The following is a 15,944-nucleotide window of genomic DNA, read 5'->3' on the forward strand; positions in this document are numbered from 1 at the left end:
AATCAAAAAAATAAATAAATAAAAAATCGAGCGCCGCCCTGCCCCAAAGTGCCGCCCCAAGCACGTGCTTGGTCAGCTGGTGCCTGGAGCCGGCCCTGATGGCGAGCATGCGGCATTGGTCCCCTTAGCAACAAAGATGCCATTGGAGCACCTGCTGCCATTGCGACAAACGAATGCAGACCCTGCACAAACACCCTTTAATTTTGTACTTGGCATTTGAAATTCGTGATACATTGAATGGGCATAAAGGGTCCATGGTCCGTTTTGGTTCCTGATTGGAGGAATGTGTTACACTCAGGATTCCAGAGCAGATACTTGGCTATGAATCTGAAATTGGCTGTGCAGAGCTATTCTGAGGTGTTGACTAAAATTCCCGGTGTCAGGCATATTCCTGTGGCATGCAGGGAGCAGACACTGGATGGGGCACAATCAGGCAGTGATTCCAGGGACTATCTGTGGAGGCTTTTTCCAGTGTTTTCCCAGTTCCAATCAAAGCATCTCCCAGGCCTCTGGCTAAGATGAAATGACCAGGGTTCTGAAGCCCCTGCCTCAAGGCACCGGATGGGGAGTCAGGAGGATGTTTCCCCCTGCTGGAGTATTGCCCATTGGGTGCTGGGTGCACGATGTGGGTTTGCCATGTAATGTGGATTTCACGCCTTCCCCAGGAGCATCCAGCATTAGTACCTGACTGAGTGGGCTAGTTCTGAAGTACAAATGGATTTGTTGGCTGCCGGCAGTTCTTGTTTGTTCATGGGTTGCTGGAATGGGGCAAAATTCTCCCTGATCTGTTTGGGCCCAATCCTTCCCCTGCTACGTGGGGCATCTCCCAGTGAAGTCTATGGGAGCTTCTCCCGATAGCTGAGGGCAAACTGAACCCTTTGTGTGTTGCAGACTATGCCAAGGGCTTTGGAGGTCGGTACGGTGTGCAGGAGGACAGAGTGGATAAGGTAAGCCTGCTGCACTCAGCACAGTTCACAGTTATGCCCCCAGAACCCCCAAACCTTGCTCCTCTGCAAAGGGGAGTGGCACCTGCTGCACCACTTCTCGCACAGGCTTTCCCCCGTGCAGTTATTTAGCTGTGGTGGCAGAAGGGCGGGGCTTGGTGTGATGAAGCGTGGGGGAAGAGAGATGGAATGTGGGTGGTATTTCCATTTTAAGTCCTTTCTGAATCGCTCCCCTCTTGGGCTGAATTCTCCCAGGCCTGGATTCTGCCTGGGGGTGAATTTCACTGTATGAGAAAAAGATGCCCTTCCTGTGACAATAAGATTTTTCTCAACCACTCTGCAGCGAATGGGGCTACAGTAGGAATCTGGCAGGGAGGGACCATTCCTCTTGTAAGTTCTTCATTCTGAAGGACCTCACTCACTGTGGTCCCAAAACTGCTTTGCACGCAGATTTGGTGTCGTTTCCCTTCTGTCTTTCACACACACTTTATTGTTAATTATTTACATCAGAAATAAAGAATCGCAAGCCTGGGGTTACAAAAAGTGTCATTTCTATTAACAAGAAGGATTCCTGCACCATTTTCCATCTTCTTCATCAGTGTTTGTGTGGCCCTCATGCTGGTCGTCTTGGCACCGTGCGCCCCACATTTGGGCCGTGGCAGGGTCTGAGTTACGAGAATGGGCTTAGTGCAGTGGTTCCCAAACGGGGGTTCGTGAACCCCTGGGGGTTCACGAAATGTTACAGGGGGTTCTTGGGAAAAAATTCCCTAATGGCGGGACCCCAGCTGTCGCTAGGGATCCCAGGCAGCATGGGGCCAGCAGCACGGAGCCCCTGGACCTCTAAGAGCTAAGCAGATCAAAGCAAGCATATCTATCACACTGAGGAGATTTAAACTTCAAGATTCCTTATAAGAAATGGAAAGGGACGTGGATATTTTTTGCTGTTTTTAAAATTAAATAGGCAGCTAGTATTGTTTTTAAAATTATTATGAAGAACAAGTTTAAGCTTTGTTGTAACGTGCATTGTTTGCCTGGACTGCTCAAGAACCTGAATGCTTGTGTAGGAGGAACTCTTTGAGTTGGCTTCTTAAATACCTTCATGCTGTTTCATCTGATACTCCTTGATGAAACATAGGAGCCTTGTCTTATAACAGGCTTATTCAAAGTGATACAAGCTATGAAAGTGACATCTGGAAGAGTTTTGCCGTTTTCATAATGTAATAAAAATACTGTAATTATAAATAATAATAAATAATAAATAGTGTGTAATAAGCATGTCATAAAAACAATTTTTATATTTCCAAGTCACTGCTTTTATAATTTATACTCAGGTAAAGGAGAAAATCCCTGGAAATATTCATTTTTAGGAGGGGGTTCGCGAGACTTGACATTTTAGTGAAAGGGGTTCACAAGTTGTTAAAGTTTGGGAACCACTGGCTCAGTGTGTTCCACTGCCCATTGGTTTGGGTCTGGCTGAGTTACCAGCTTTTTGGGATCCTGCGCTGTGCAGTCACAGTTGGTTGGGTGGTTGGGTATTTTCTTACTGAGTTCAGAAGGTGCAATGGGAAGGGAGGCTGCATGGTCAATAACAGTAGTGAGCATGCGCAAAGGCCATGGCTCTGCAGGAAATTACCTTTGTAGCTACCTGCCTCATCTCCAGTACTGCACATGTGGACAGATGTGCTGCGGGCGCAAAGGAAATGGAATGTTAGGGTCCTACAGGTGCAGCGTATGCAGGGGAAAGTGTTGGGCTCCTGGTTTGATTTTACCCACAAGGATAAGCTATCTAGATTCGATTCTATACAGGTTCTCATATTGCACTCAAACTGCAGTATTTGAGCACCTTCCTATCATTCATTGACGGTTGTGACTAAGAGCTGTCACGTGTTGTTTGTTCTTTCCCTCTCCCCAGGGGGAGAATTTTGTGTGCAGTGGAGTGTTTTGGTTTGGTATGGTTTTCATTGTTTTGGGGGTATTTTATGTGCATTTTGCTCTGTGCATGTTAGAGAAGGCAGGTTTCAGAAGTGTGCCTGGCACTTGGAGCAGAGCAATGGTGGTGAGATTTGGGGTGGTCCTTAGTTCCTTTGTTTGACAGTCTGGGACTGGCCGCTGAGAAAGCACTGACTCCTACAGAAATGGCCTTACACTTGGTGTAGCCAGCTCTGTTGTGCAGAGTAGGGGACTTGTTGACCATGGTCTACATCCTGGAGCTTAGGCTCTTTTAGATATGATGGGTCTAGGCCTGAAGATAAGGATTGAGACCTTGAACTTGATGTGATATTCTATAGCCAGCCAGTGTCAGGAGCAGAGAGCAGGTTGGATGCTCTCATGGTAACCTATGTTGCTGAGGAGACACATGGCAGCATTCTGTGCCAGCTGGAGTTTCCTAAGTGCTGATGGCTTCATACCCAGGTGCACTGCACTACTGTAGCCCAGAAAGGAGTTGACAAAGATGTGCATAATCCAGGCCACCAGGATGGGATGAAGTCTCCTAGCCAACTAGAAACGGTTTGTTTTGTGAGAGCTCAGTGTCAGTGAGGAATCAAAGAGCCCCCTAAGCTATGCATATCGACATTAAAATTGGACTGGACCGAGAATTGATCCTTGTGGGACTCCACAGTTGAGGAGTCTAGTGGCAGAGGTGCAGTTTCCCATCACCACTCATTGGATGAGTCCCTCCGGGAACCGACCATTTTAGCACATTCCCCTGGAACTGAGTCACCTCTCTTAGGTGAGACTGCAGTATCAGACTGGAAATAAAGTGTACACTTTTAACAGTAAGGACAATAAACCAGTGGAACAATTTACAAAGATCATGGTGGATTCTCCATCACTGACAACTTTTAAACCAAAGTTGGATGTTTGTCTAAAACCCATGCTCTAGGACAGGGGTTGGCAACCTTTCAGAAGTGGTGTGCCGAGTCTTCATTTATTCACTCTAATTTAAGGTTTCGCGTGCCAGTAATACATTTTAACGTTTTTAGAAGGTCTCTTTCTATAAGTCTATAATATATAACTAAACTATTGTTGTATATAAAGTAAATAAGTTTTTTTTAAATGTTTAAGAAGCTTCATTTAAAATTAAATTAAAATGCAGAGCCCCCCGGACCGGTGGCCAGGACCCGGGCAGCGTGAGTGCCACTGAAAATCAGCTTGTGTGCCATAGGTTGCCTACCCCTGCTCTAGGAATTATTTCAGGGCAGGTCTCTGGCCTGTGTTATACAGGAGGTCAGATTAGATGATCACAATGGTCCCTTCTGGCTTTGGAATCTAGGAAATATGAATCCATGACTCTCGTGGTGGACAGTACTAAATGCTGCAGCGAGGTCCAAGAGGATGAGAATAGATGACTGACTGCCCTCTATCCATTGATATCAGGAGAGTGCCATCCATGCCACTAAAATGGTTTCCGTCCCATGTCTGGGCCTTAATCCAAATGATGCCAGGTCTAGGATATTAACATCAATTAGATTATCTTGAATTAGGCATTCGCCTACCCTCTTTATGAGCTTGCTCAGGGGTGGGAGCTTTGATGCTGGGCAGTAGTTGGTTAGAACCAATGTGTCCAGGGTTGGCTTTTTCAGTGTCACTTGCCCTATTGTGAATTTGAAGGGAGAAGAGATGATTCCTTCCCTGAATGAGGTGCTAGCTATTTTGGTCAGGAGTGGCACCAGTTCATGACTCTCTTTCACAGGCCAGGAATAGGATTCTCTGGTCATGCCTCCTGTTGGGCGTCCAGGACATCTTGCAGAGTGAATGTCCTGACCTTGGAGAATGCAGGCAATCACTGGTGTGGGGGCTTGTTTAAGAAGTCTTCCCAAATGTGTGGGAATGTACAGATCACTTTGTGTCAATGACCTGTCTTCCTCATTAACCACCACTCCACTACTGCTTGTCTCATCTGCAAACTTTACCAGCAAAGGCTTTTAAAAAATTTTCTTCCAAATCAATTGATGAAACCCTTAACTAGCACTGATCATTGTGTAACGCGGACAGACCCCCGTCTGTCAGCAGGCAGGATCGAACCTGGGAACCTCTGGAGTTTAGTGTACGAGTCTCTACTGCATGAGCTAAAAGCTATGTGGCTCTTAGCTAAGGCGGTAAGCAGACTCAATCTCTAGATGATCTAGGTGCCACTGGAGGGGGACTGAGTGCCATACCAGGCAGGCTTGGGTTACAGTTACAGGAAATAAGAACGGCCATACTGGGTCAGACCAAAGGTCCATCTAGCCTAGTATCCTGTCTTCCGACAGTGGCCAATGCCAAGGGCCCCAGAGGGAATGAACAGAACAGGTAATCATCAAGTGATCCATCCTGTCGCCCATTCCCAGCTTCTAGGAACACCATCCCTGCCCATCCTGGCTAATAGCCATTGATGGACTATCCCCCATGAACTTATCTAGTTCTTTTTTGAACCCTGTTATAATCTTGGCCTTCACAACATCCTCTGGCAAGGAGTTCCACAGGTTGACTGTGTGTTGTGTGAAAAAATACTTCCTTTTGTTTGTTTTAAATCTGCTGCCTATTAATTTCATTTGGTGACCCTAGTTCTTGTGTTATGAGAAGGAGTGAATAACACTTCCTTATTTACTTTCTCCAGACCAGTCATGATTTTATAGACCTCAATCATATCCCCCCTTAGTCGCCTCTTTTCCAAGCTGAAAAGTCCCAGTCTTATTAATCTCTCCTCATACGGAAGTCATTCCATACCCCCTAATCATTTTTGTTGCCCTTTGCTGAACCTTTTCCAATTCCAATATATCTTTTTGAGATGGGGCGACCACATCTGCACGCAGTATTCAAGATGTGGATGTACCATTGGATTTATATAGAGGCAATATGATATTTTCTGTCTTATTATCAATCCCTTGCTTAATGATTCCCAACATTTTGTTCACTTTATGAATGCCTCTGGACATTGAGTGGATGTTTTCAGAGAACTATCCACAATGACTCCAAGATCTCTCTCTTGAGTGGTAACAGCTAATTTAGTCCCCATCATTTTATATGTATAGTTGGGATTATGTTTTACAATGTGCATTAATTTTCATTTATCAACTTTGAATTTCATCTGCCATTTTGTTGCCCAGTCACCCAGTTTTGTGAGATCCTTTTGTAGCTCTTCGCAGTCTTCCTGGGACTTAATTATCTTGAGTAGTTTTGTATCATCTGCAAATTTTGCCACCTCACTGTTTACCCCTTTTTCCAGATCATTCATAAATATGTTCAATAGGACTGGTCCCAGTACAGACTCCTGGGGGACACCACTATTTACTTCTCTCCATTCTGAAAACTGACCATTTATTCCTACCCTTTGTTTCCTAACTTTTAACCAGTTACCGATCCATGAGAGAACCTTTCCTCTCATCCCATAAGAAACATCCCTATTCATTGACGATTCCCCATTTACAATTGTTAGGTGTACTATCATAGAATCATAGAATATCAGGGTTGGAAGCAACCTCAGGAGGTCGTCTAGCCCAACCCCCTGCCCAAAGCAGGACCAATCAGTTAACCAGTTTTTAATCCATTTGATAGATGTCATATTGGTTTGTATACAATGCTATTTTTTAAGCAGAATGCTGTGCAGAACTAAAGCTAATGCCTTACACGGGTCTATTACCTCAGCACAGTTACCTTTATCAAGCAGGCAAGTACTCTCCTGAAAGAATATCAGTTTCACAGCATGGCACAGGACATTTAAGAAGGAAGAGAGCAGCACACCTGTGACTTGTCAGCTGACCCCCAACCGAGCTTAAAGAAAGGCATCTGGGCCATAGAAACGGACAGAACAGCCTGAGAGTTGGTGAGGCAGAGGCTTAGGTGAAAGCTGCTGGAGTTCAGTCTGGCAAGGGCAGGTGAGAGCTGCCAGGAACCAGGGGACTGGAGGAGGCTCCCTGAAGGAAGCTGTAGCTGATGCCTGGGGGAAGGCTGGAGCAGGAGATCAGCTAGAGGGGTTTGCCAGCTGACCTCCCCAAGCCAGAGAGCCTGGGCCAGTGGGCTGGAGAGGGCTGAAGGCCACAGAGCAGCAGCGGGAGTTGATTGCTGACTTCTAAGCCAGCAAGCTGAAGCTAAGGGCTGGAGAGGGCTGAAGGCAGGGGAGCTGCAGAAGGGCTGATGTCTCCATGCTGGAGAGCTGAAGCCAGGGGAACAGTGCATGGGCTTGCCTTCTGGGAAGAGTGGATTTGCACTCCAGCTAGAAGGGCTGGGCAGTTGACCTGGCAGAAGGAAGGAGAGGACTGAAGAAGAGCCCAGGTTTGGTGGAAGATGCCACATGGGTATGTGGAGTGTTGAAAGATTAGATGTTAAGGACTATGTGCATAGAGAGTGATCAGTGGACTATGTTTTGGGGCTTTTGTTATGGTCTATTTTCCACTATGATTTTGTAATAAACTGGCCCCAAGGAGGAGGAAAATTGAGGCAAGAAAGCTTGCATGGCATTACTGGGGATTTTGAAAGAGGGACACTGAGGCAGGCGTGCTGGTCTGCCATGGCCTGCTGCTGGAGGGTGCTTCAGATGCTGCCCTGTGACAACCAGGTTGGTTTGACAAGACCTATTTTCTACAAAACCATGTTGAATATCATTAATTATATTTCTACTTGTTATTTCCCTATTTTCTGCTGCCCATGTCAGCATTCCATTATTGTGGCCAGGTTGAGAAGTGAAAAGAATTAGCAACAGAAATTAACAATATTAATAGTCAGTGGAAGAACTAAGACACTCCTTCTGGCTCCCAAGCCCCCGAGGTGCTATAGAGTGGGGAAACTGAAGCACAGAGAGACGTGACTCACCCAGTGTCACACAGCAGGCCAGTGGCAGAACTGGGAATAGAATCCAGATGGGTGTCTGGCTGGGCCATTGCCCTGGGGACATCCCTGGCATGCTGGATGTGCCATTCTCTTCCCTTTTCAGAGCGCCGCTGGCTTTAATGAGATGGAAGCTCCAACTTCCTCATATGAGAAGACCAAACCTGTGGAGGCAGGTAAGACACTCGGAAACAACCAGAGTGCCTAGCCCTGGCCCTGCACCTGGGAAGAGACTGTATTCCATGGCTGTTCCTACAAGCCTCCGCAGTCAGAAACTGCACCGGGCATGTGGCTGGGGGGTTGTGCGGGTTTGGCCTGCAGGCTGGAGGGGGAAGATGATGGAGTCAGTGGGTTTGGCCTGGGGGGGATGGAGGCAGCCCATTAAGAGGGAGGAGGATCCCGGGGTGGGTGCCCTGGAGACAGGGGAGGCCGGTTGGGTGGCGTGTCCCAGCAAGCTGACCCAGGGTGCCTGTTCCTGAGAAGCCATTTCTCTGTGCAGCCTCCAGTGGAGCCAGAAGCCTGAAGTCGCGATTCGAGAGCATGGCCAAGTCGGCTGACGAAGAGAATAGGAAGCGGGTGGAGGAGGAACGAGTGAGGCGCCAGGCCCGGGAGCAGCGGGAGCGCCAGGCAGCCCAGCAGCAGCAGCAGCAGCAGGTGAGGGGCCCAATGCCCAGCCACGGCCAGTGCTGCCCTGTCCCCCCTGGTGGGGCCAGGCTCTGGGGTGGCTGTGTGCTGAAGGGAGCACAGCCAGGCTGTGGACACGGGAGCACAGCAGCATTGTCCCCCTCTCTCAGGGCGGGCAGGGACTTGCCCAAACCCCCTCAACAAGTTAGTGTTGGAGCCAGGCATCCTGATTTCCAGGCCAGTGCCTGATCTGCCTGCCTCAGGGCAGACCCACACCAGGGTGACCACCCATCCCAAATTGTCTCTGGGACAGCATTTGTCCTGGATTCCCTGCAGCACTGCTCCACGACTGCCCAAGGCTTGGGGACGGCCCCAGACTCTTCCCAGTGAGGAGGCTGAGGTGGTCCTTAATCCCCCCTTGCCATGAGGGCCCGTCCCTCGCTGCTCCTCCTCTTCCCCACAAGGCTCCGGCCCTGACCAGGCCGCCGGACTGTGATAAGAGCTGCCCAGGGATCCCGGGCCACTGTGGGGATCCTCAGACTCTCCACCTGCCCTGGGGGGGCGTGCCCCGGGGGTGGGGACACGGGCTGGGTGCTGCTCTCAGGCCCCCCACCCAGGGCAAGTGGAGGATCTGGGGCTCCCCACAGCGGCCTGAGCTCCCTGGGTGGCTCTTACTATGGCCCCAATCTGACTTCTGGCCTGGCCATGGGGTGGGGCCTCAGGGGGGAAGAGGAGGACAGGGGGAGGGGCCACAGAGGGGACGGAGCTCCTGCATGTGTCCCATTTTTGAATTTTGAAAAGCTGGTTACAATAGCAATTGAGAAAGGAGACATCAGCCCTCCAGCACTTGGAGCCCTTTGGGAGAATCTTTCTCTTCTTTCTGAGCCCTGGTCTACACTACAAACTTATGTTGGTATAACTGCATCACTCAGGCCTGGTCTACACTACGGGATTAATTCGGATTTAGCAGCGTTAATCCGAATTAACCCTTCACCCGTCCACACTACAGAGCCAGTTAATTCGAATTAAAGGGCCCTTTAAATCGATTTCTGTACTCCACCTCGACGAACGGAGTAGAGCCTAAATCGATTTTGTTAATTCGAATTAGGGTTAGTGTGGCCGCACACCACCGAATTACTGTGTTTAAATTAATGGAGTAGTGTGGCCGCACACCACCGAATTAATGTGGTTAAAAACCGAATTAAGGTGCTTAGTGTGGCCGCGCACAATCGAATTTATACAACCTGTTTCCCAAATTCGAATTATCTAAATTCGGATTAATCCTGTAGTGTAGACATACCCTCAGGGGTGTGGCAAATCAACATAGTTATACCGACCTTTAGAGTTTGTCCACACCTATAGCACTGCAGCAGCACCTCTGTAGTGTTTAGTGACGCAGGTACCTGTGCTGATGGGAGAGCTTCTCCTGTTGGCGTAGGTACTCCACCTCCCCGAGAGGCAGTAGCGATGTCGATGGGAGAAGCTCTCCCGTCAACATAGCGCTGTCTACATGAACCGGACTCATCCCAGCACCAGACAGGGCCCTCGCCGCTCCCTGATGCATGGACCAGACTCACTCCAGCACCAGACATGGCCCTTCCTGCTCCCCGTGACCCCGATGCATGGACCCAATTCATCCCAGCACCAGGCAGGGCCCTCCCCACTCCCCAGTGCAGGGACTGGATTCTTCTTGACCCAGATGCACAGACCAGAGTTTTGAGTCCACCTTATATGCCCCCAAGACTGACAAACTGGGGGGATGTAGCTAGTAGGGTCCTGCAGGGGTCTGTGCTTATTCAATATTTTAATATATTTGAATATTCAAAATATTTCAATATTTCCATTAATGATTTTGGTAACGGAGTGGAGAGTATAGATGCTTATAACATTGCGGATGACACCAACCTGGGAGGGGTTGCTAGGACTTTGGAGGACAGGGTTAGAATTCAAAATGACCATGTCAAATTGGAATATTGGTCTGAAATCAAGATGAAATTCAGCAAAGACAAGTGCAAAGTACCACACCTAGAAAGGAAAAATTAAATGCAAAACTATAAAATGGGGAATAACTGGGTAGGTGGCAGTACTGCTGAAAAGGATCTGGGGGTTCTAGTGGATCACAAATTGCACATGAGTCAATAATGTGATGCAGTTGCATAAAAGGCTAATGTCATTGTGGGTTCCACACTTTAGGAAAGATGTGGACAAGTTGCAAAGAATCCAGTGAAGAGCAACAAAAATGATAAAAGTTTTTTGAAAACTTGACCTATGAGGAAAGGTTTTAAAAACCGGGCACGTTTAATCTTGAGAAAAGAAGAGTGAGGGAGGGACCTGATAAGTCTTCCAATATGTTAAAGGTTCTTACAAAGAGCACTGTGATCAATTGTTCTCCACGGCCACAGAAGGCAGGACTAGAAGTAATGGGTTTATTTGCAGCAAAGGAGATTTAGGTTAGATATTAGGTAAAACTTACAGGTAGTTAAGTTCTGGTACAGGCTTCCAAGAGAGGTTGTGGAATCCCTGTAGTTAAAAACAGGTTGGACAAATACTTGTCAGGGATAGTCTAGGGTTTACTTGGTCCTGACTCAGTGCAGGACCCTTGAGGTCCCTTCCAGTTCTACATTTCTATGATAAGAACCTCCACTATGTGACCAGGTACCCCTTTCCCTCCACAGAGCACTGGGGACTGGTCTCAGCCTTTCCCCACACTGTGGCCCTTTCTGGCACATGGATGGGGGTGGTGGCTTCCTGAATGAGAAGCATTCCTGCTCAGAGGTGCTGGAACCATTTATACAGTGGGGGGGCTGAGAGCCATTTAACTAAGCTGTAAATCCTGTATATACTGGAAACCACTTCAAGCCAGGAGGTGCGGCAGCACCCCTAGTTCCTGCACCTATGTTCTTGCTGAGTGGACCCTTCCTGAGGCTGATTCCTGCAGGTCCCACACGAGCAATGGGTCCATTGCCATTAGGTCCCTTAGTCTCCTGAGTGGGCTTTATGGGAAATGGGACAGGCTCCAGTGAGAGGAGAATGAGGCTTGTGTGTAAACTGTCCCATCGGGAGTAGGAAAGGGAGTCACTCTGGATCCTATGCAAAAAGACTGAATGGTGCTGATGATCTCTCTCCTTAAAGGAAACCCAGGAGAGTGAGGAGACGAACCGTAACGAGCCAGGTCCCACGCCAGCTCTGGTACCCAGGAGGGTTTGCAAAGAACCAGCAATGCTGCCTAGTCCACAGAGACAGCAGGTACGGGGGCAGCACTGGGTGAGGGCCACAGCTGCCGGGGAAGGACAGTGTGTAGGTCAGAATCGGTGTGGGGGGGGGAGGGCTGTTACTATGAAGGGAGGGCAGTGTGGGGAGGGGGTCATGGCTACTGGGCACTTTACGCTTCCACCCTTTTGCAGACCAAATCTGGAACTGTACTCAGGGGAGGGGTCAGCAGCAGCTGAGTGGGCAAATACCCGAAGCACAGCTGAGGGGCAGAAGAGATTTCACAGGGCAGCACGAGAGGCCTGGAACACTGGGAGAATGGTTCCAGTTCTAAGTGGCTCTGGATAGTACCAGTTCTAAGTGGCTCTGGATAGTACCAGATGTTGATAATGCTGGGCTGTGCCCACGTCTCTGTAACGGGGCAGGGAGCTGCTGCAGCAATGTTATATAAAGTGCACACTAAGTCTTTCTGCACCTCAGCTTAACGCTCTGCTAAAGCACAGGCCAGAACCGGCTTTTCAGGACTTTTCAGGAAGCCTGCACAGAGTCAGTTCAACCTCAGGACTAGTGTGTGTAAAATCCTGTCAAGTAGGTGTTAATAGCTTCCAGCAGCTTCAAAGAGAGAGAGCCACACCACACCACTCTTTATGGCCACAGAACACATTGTGACCGGTATTTGGAATGCTATGAATAACTTTTAACCAAAAGCTGTTAGGCCATACGTATACTGGTGTGCCTCATACAGACCTCTCACTTTGTTGCTGTTATATACACTTAAATATAAGGTTCCAACGTAATGTCTATGCTTCTATACTTCAACACACACACACACACACACTCGCCACCAATCTTCTCTCAGAGGTGATTTCTCAGTCTTTATGCTATAGCTGTAATATGTAGTGTGTCACTTGCACTCTTCAGAGCTTGACACACGCACACACTTGCTGAGACAGATCTATATTGCTGATTGGGTCTGATCTCTGCCCATATTGAATGTAATCAGCTCATGTTTCCTGTTACCATTTCAATGTGCTATGGTATCGCTTGTATAGCAGCTGGACAAGGCACACAATCCTGACAGCACTTGCCCCAAATTGCCTTGCTGTAGCCGGGGATGTGTGTTGTTTTTTATCAGCATTTGGTTTAAACTGGCTCAGCCATTTTTAAACCACAGGGTTTCGGCTGGTTTGCAGTTTCCAGCAGCTCCCTTCCCTTGGGACTAGCTTACAAATGGCAGTTTTGCCAGTGGTGAGATTGGCACCTGCCAGGTAAAGCTCACGTCCTGTGGCTCTGCACAGTTCTTGGGCAGATGCTTAAATCTCTTATTGGGATGTTTCCTTAAAAGCCCTTCTGGTGATGGGCACTATCTGCAGGTAGCATGTAGCACCCCCCTCTGGGATCAGACACCTTAATACTGGCGATGCACAGACACACGCAGGTCGAGTCCCTGCCCCATAGTTTATACTTGACATGGGTTAGTTTCCCATTCTTCCCTCACTGCACAGCAAGAGGCAGACATACAGGATGAGGAACAGCCCCCTGCACTGCCACCGCGGCCCTCAGACCTGGAAGAAGGTTCCAGCAAGCTGCATGAGGAGTCGCATGAGGAGGAGGCCATCTATGCCGACAGCGTGGATCTGCAAGGGGACTATGAGGAGCTGCCAGAGCCCTCAGACTATAAAGATGGTGCTGATGTGGACAGAGACTATGAGGAGCTGCCGGAGCCCTCGAGGGAGTCAGAGGCCATCTACGATGAGGGTGTTGATACGAGTGAGGACTATGAGGAGATCCCCCCAGAGAGTGCATCCAGCAGCATCGGGAACATTCCCTGCCCTGGTGAGTGACAGGGAACAAGTCCTGGGGCATGTCTCTAGGGACACAGGTGTCTGTCTGCACTTCAGAGCTAGGCCAGGCAGGCACTGTGGTGCCATAAAAACGCCAGAGAGAAACTCAGCATCATGTTGCTCTGCAGCGATTGGCTTCCCCAGACACCGTGGGGAGCCTTGCTGGGGGCAGCCTGCTTTGCTCTTCCAGTTGGGAGAAATGGTGACGGGGTGGGGGGTAAGCAAAGCACTGCCTTGCTCTAAGTTCTGAGACTAGCTCAGCTAGTCCTGGGCCAGCAATAGACTCACCTGTTCAAGAGGGGCCAGGGCGGGCTCGCCCGAGGATGGGACAATGCAGTGTGCTCTGGTGCAATTCAGCGCTTGGTGCTGTGTTTTGCAGGGAGTGATTTCCAGCCATGCCCCAAAGTCTGTGCAGATTTGGTTCATTTCCAGCTGCAGTTCAAAGAACTGATGTTGACCTACAAATGCCTAAGCGATTTAGAGCCTGCACCTTCCTGGTGTGAGGCCTTCAGAGTTGATACCTGCTGGTTTCAAAGGGAGTGGCTGCCAGCAGGGCATTCTGAGTGAGAGGAGCTGAGTGGCACGCGCTCCCTTGTGGCTCACAGCAGGGCCGGCTCCAGGCACCAGTGAAAGAAGCTGGTGCTTGGGGTGGCCAATGGAAAGGGGCAGCACGTCCGGGTCTTCGGCGGCAATTCGGCGGTGGGTCCCTCAGTCCTTCTCGGAGCGAAGGACCCACCGCCAAATTGCTGCCGAAAAATGAAAGCAGCGCGGTGGAGCTGCTGCTGAAGTGCTGCCGCTCGCGGCTTTATCTTCTTTCCCCCCCCGCTTCGCCGCTTGGGGCGGCAAAAAAGCTGGAGCCGGCCCTGTCTGGTCTGTGGCTGAGGTTTTCATGCCTGCTAGGAGTGTGCAGCCAAATCCCCCTGTCAGCTTTTAACCCAGTGTCCCAGGGGCTCAGAAGGGATGATGGGGCAAGGGGTGGTTCTGTTTACTTGTAGATGGCAAAGGATCAGTTCGATACAGTGGAAGAGGCTCATTTTAACAAACCAAAATAACTAGCACCTTCCTGCCCACCTTGTCGGTACCCAGCACCTGCAGGAGACAGTGCCCAGTGCTGGCCCTGCACCCGCGCAGAAGGAAACAACTGAGAAGAGTCCTGCATCCTGCCAGCCCATGAAGCAGGTGCTGGGCACCGGAGAGGCACCAGAGTGGAGTACATGGGCACTTGTGTGGGAGGTGCTAACAAAGCTGGATCTCAGAGCTGAACACTGAACACTCAGCCTGGGCCTGGGAGCCCGAGTGAAAGCGAGTCTGGCTATGGCGCTTTGGCCCAGCCGGGCTGTGTCCTGGCCTGCTTTTGGCCACGCACCTGGACCCTCTCTGTTTGGCAGCAGCTAGGACCCTCTCCCTGAGCGAGTACCAGACAGTGCATGGCCCAGGGCCAGGCCGCTACCAGTGGCTAGCTTAGCTGGCTTCCCGCCTAATGTGCTGGCTTTTGTGAATCGCATTGTAAGGCACTTCTCTTTCCCATTCAGTGAGAGCTGGGTGCCTGACTACCTTGTGGTAAGTGTCAGCCAGTGCATCCATCTTAGGGTGACCAGACAGCAAGTGTGAAAAATCAGGACAAGGGGTGGGGGGTAATAGGAGCCTATATAAGAAAAAGACCCAAAAATTGGGCCTGTCCCTATAAAATCGGGACATCTGGTCACCCTAGTCCATCTTGTGCCCTGGCTAAGGACCGAGAGGTGCAGGGAGTGCTCTGTCTGGTCTGGCCCTTTCCCGCAGAGACAACAGCCACTCTGAGAAAGGGGTGAGGCCTTTCCCCGATGATGGGGCCCGAGGCTCAGAAGGGGAGGGGGAGATCACCCCTGTAAACCTGGCAGGGTCTGTGCATAGTTCGGGGCTGCCTCTCCTGAGCCATCCTCTGGTGTTTTCCTGCAGAAGTATCTGAGAATGTGTACGAGGCGGATGATGCTGGGCCTTCTGCTGTGGCTCTGTACGACTACCAAGGAGGTGAGTCTGTCTGCTTGGCCTGGGGAGCAGGGGAAGGGGGTGATCTGCCTGTATGGGAAGATGTGGGAGGAGTCAGCCTGGATCGCCTGTAGGGGAAGGGGAGGGGCTGCAGGTTCTCCCTGTATAACGATGCGATATTAACCTCCTGCTTCAAGGCCTCAGCCAGTCTCTAGCTATGAGGGCACGTCACACTTAGGGTTGCCAACCGTCTAATCACACAAACCCAAACACTCTTGCCCTGCCCCGAGGCCCCGCCCCTGCCCCTTCTCTGAGGCCCCGCCCCACTCACTCCATCCCTCCTCCCTCCGTCGCTCACTCTCCCCCACCCTCAGGGGCTTGGGGTGCAGGAGGGGGTGTGGGCTCTGGGCTAGGGCTGAGGGGTTTGGAATGTGGGAGGAGGCTCCAGGCTGAGCCTGGGGCATGGGGTTGGGGTGCAGGAGAGGGTGCAGGGTGCAAGTTCTGGGAGGGAGTTTAGGTGCTGGAAGGGGCTCAGGGTTTGGGCAGG

General features: G+C 50.2%; 1 protein-coding gene across 1 annotated transcript in view; it reads left to right on the forward strand.

The window, feature by feature from the left end:
• HCLS1 (hematopoietic cell-specific Lyn substrate 1) overlaps positions 1 to 15,944 on the forward strand; it is a 48,187-nt gene that overhangs the window by 30,592 nt on the left and 1,651 nt on the right. Inside the window, exons 6-11 of the mRNA XM_026656388.2 lie at positions 892 to 947; positions 7,858 to 7,927; positions 8,251 to 8,405; positions 11,508 to 11,621; positions 13,091 to 13,421; positions 15,368 to 15,439. Coding sequence (XP_026512173.1) covers positions 892 to 947; positions 7,858 to 7,927; positions 8,251 to 8,405; positions 11,508 to 11,621; positions 13,091 to 13,421; positions 15,368 to 15,439 — 798 coding nt within the window. The remainder of the gene's footprint in view (positions 1 to 891; positions 948 to 7,857; positions 7,928 to 8,250; positions 8,406 to 11,507; positions 11,622 to 13,090; positions 13,422 to 15,367; positions 15,440 to 15,944) is intronic.

Source organism: Terrapene carolina, unplaced genomic scaffold, assembly GCF_002925995.2.
Source record: "Terrapene carolina triunguis isolate 2854851 unplaced genomic scaffold, T_m_triunguis-2.0 Scaffold230, whole genome shotgun sequence".
Lineage (NCBI taxonomy): Eukaryota > Metazoa > Chordata > Testudines > Emydidae > Terrapene > Terrapene triunguis.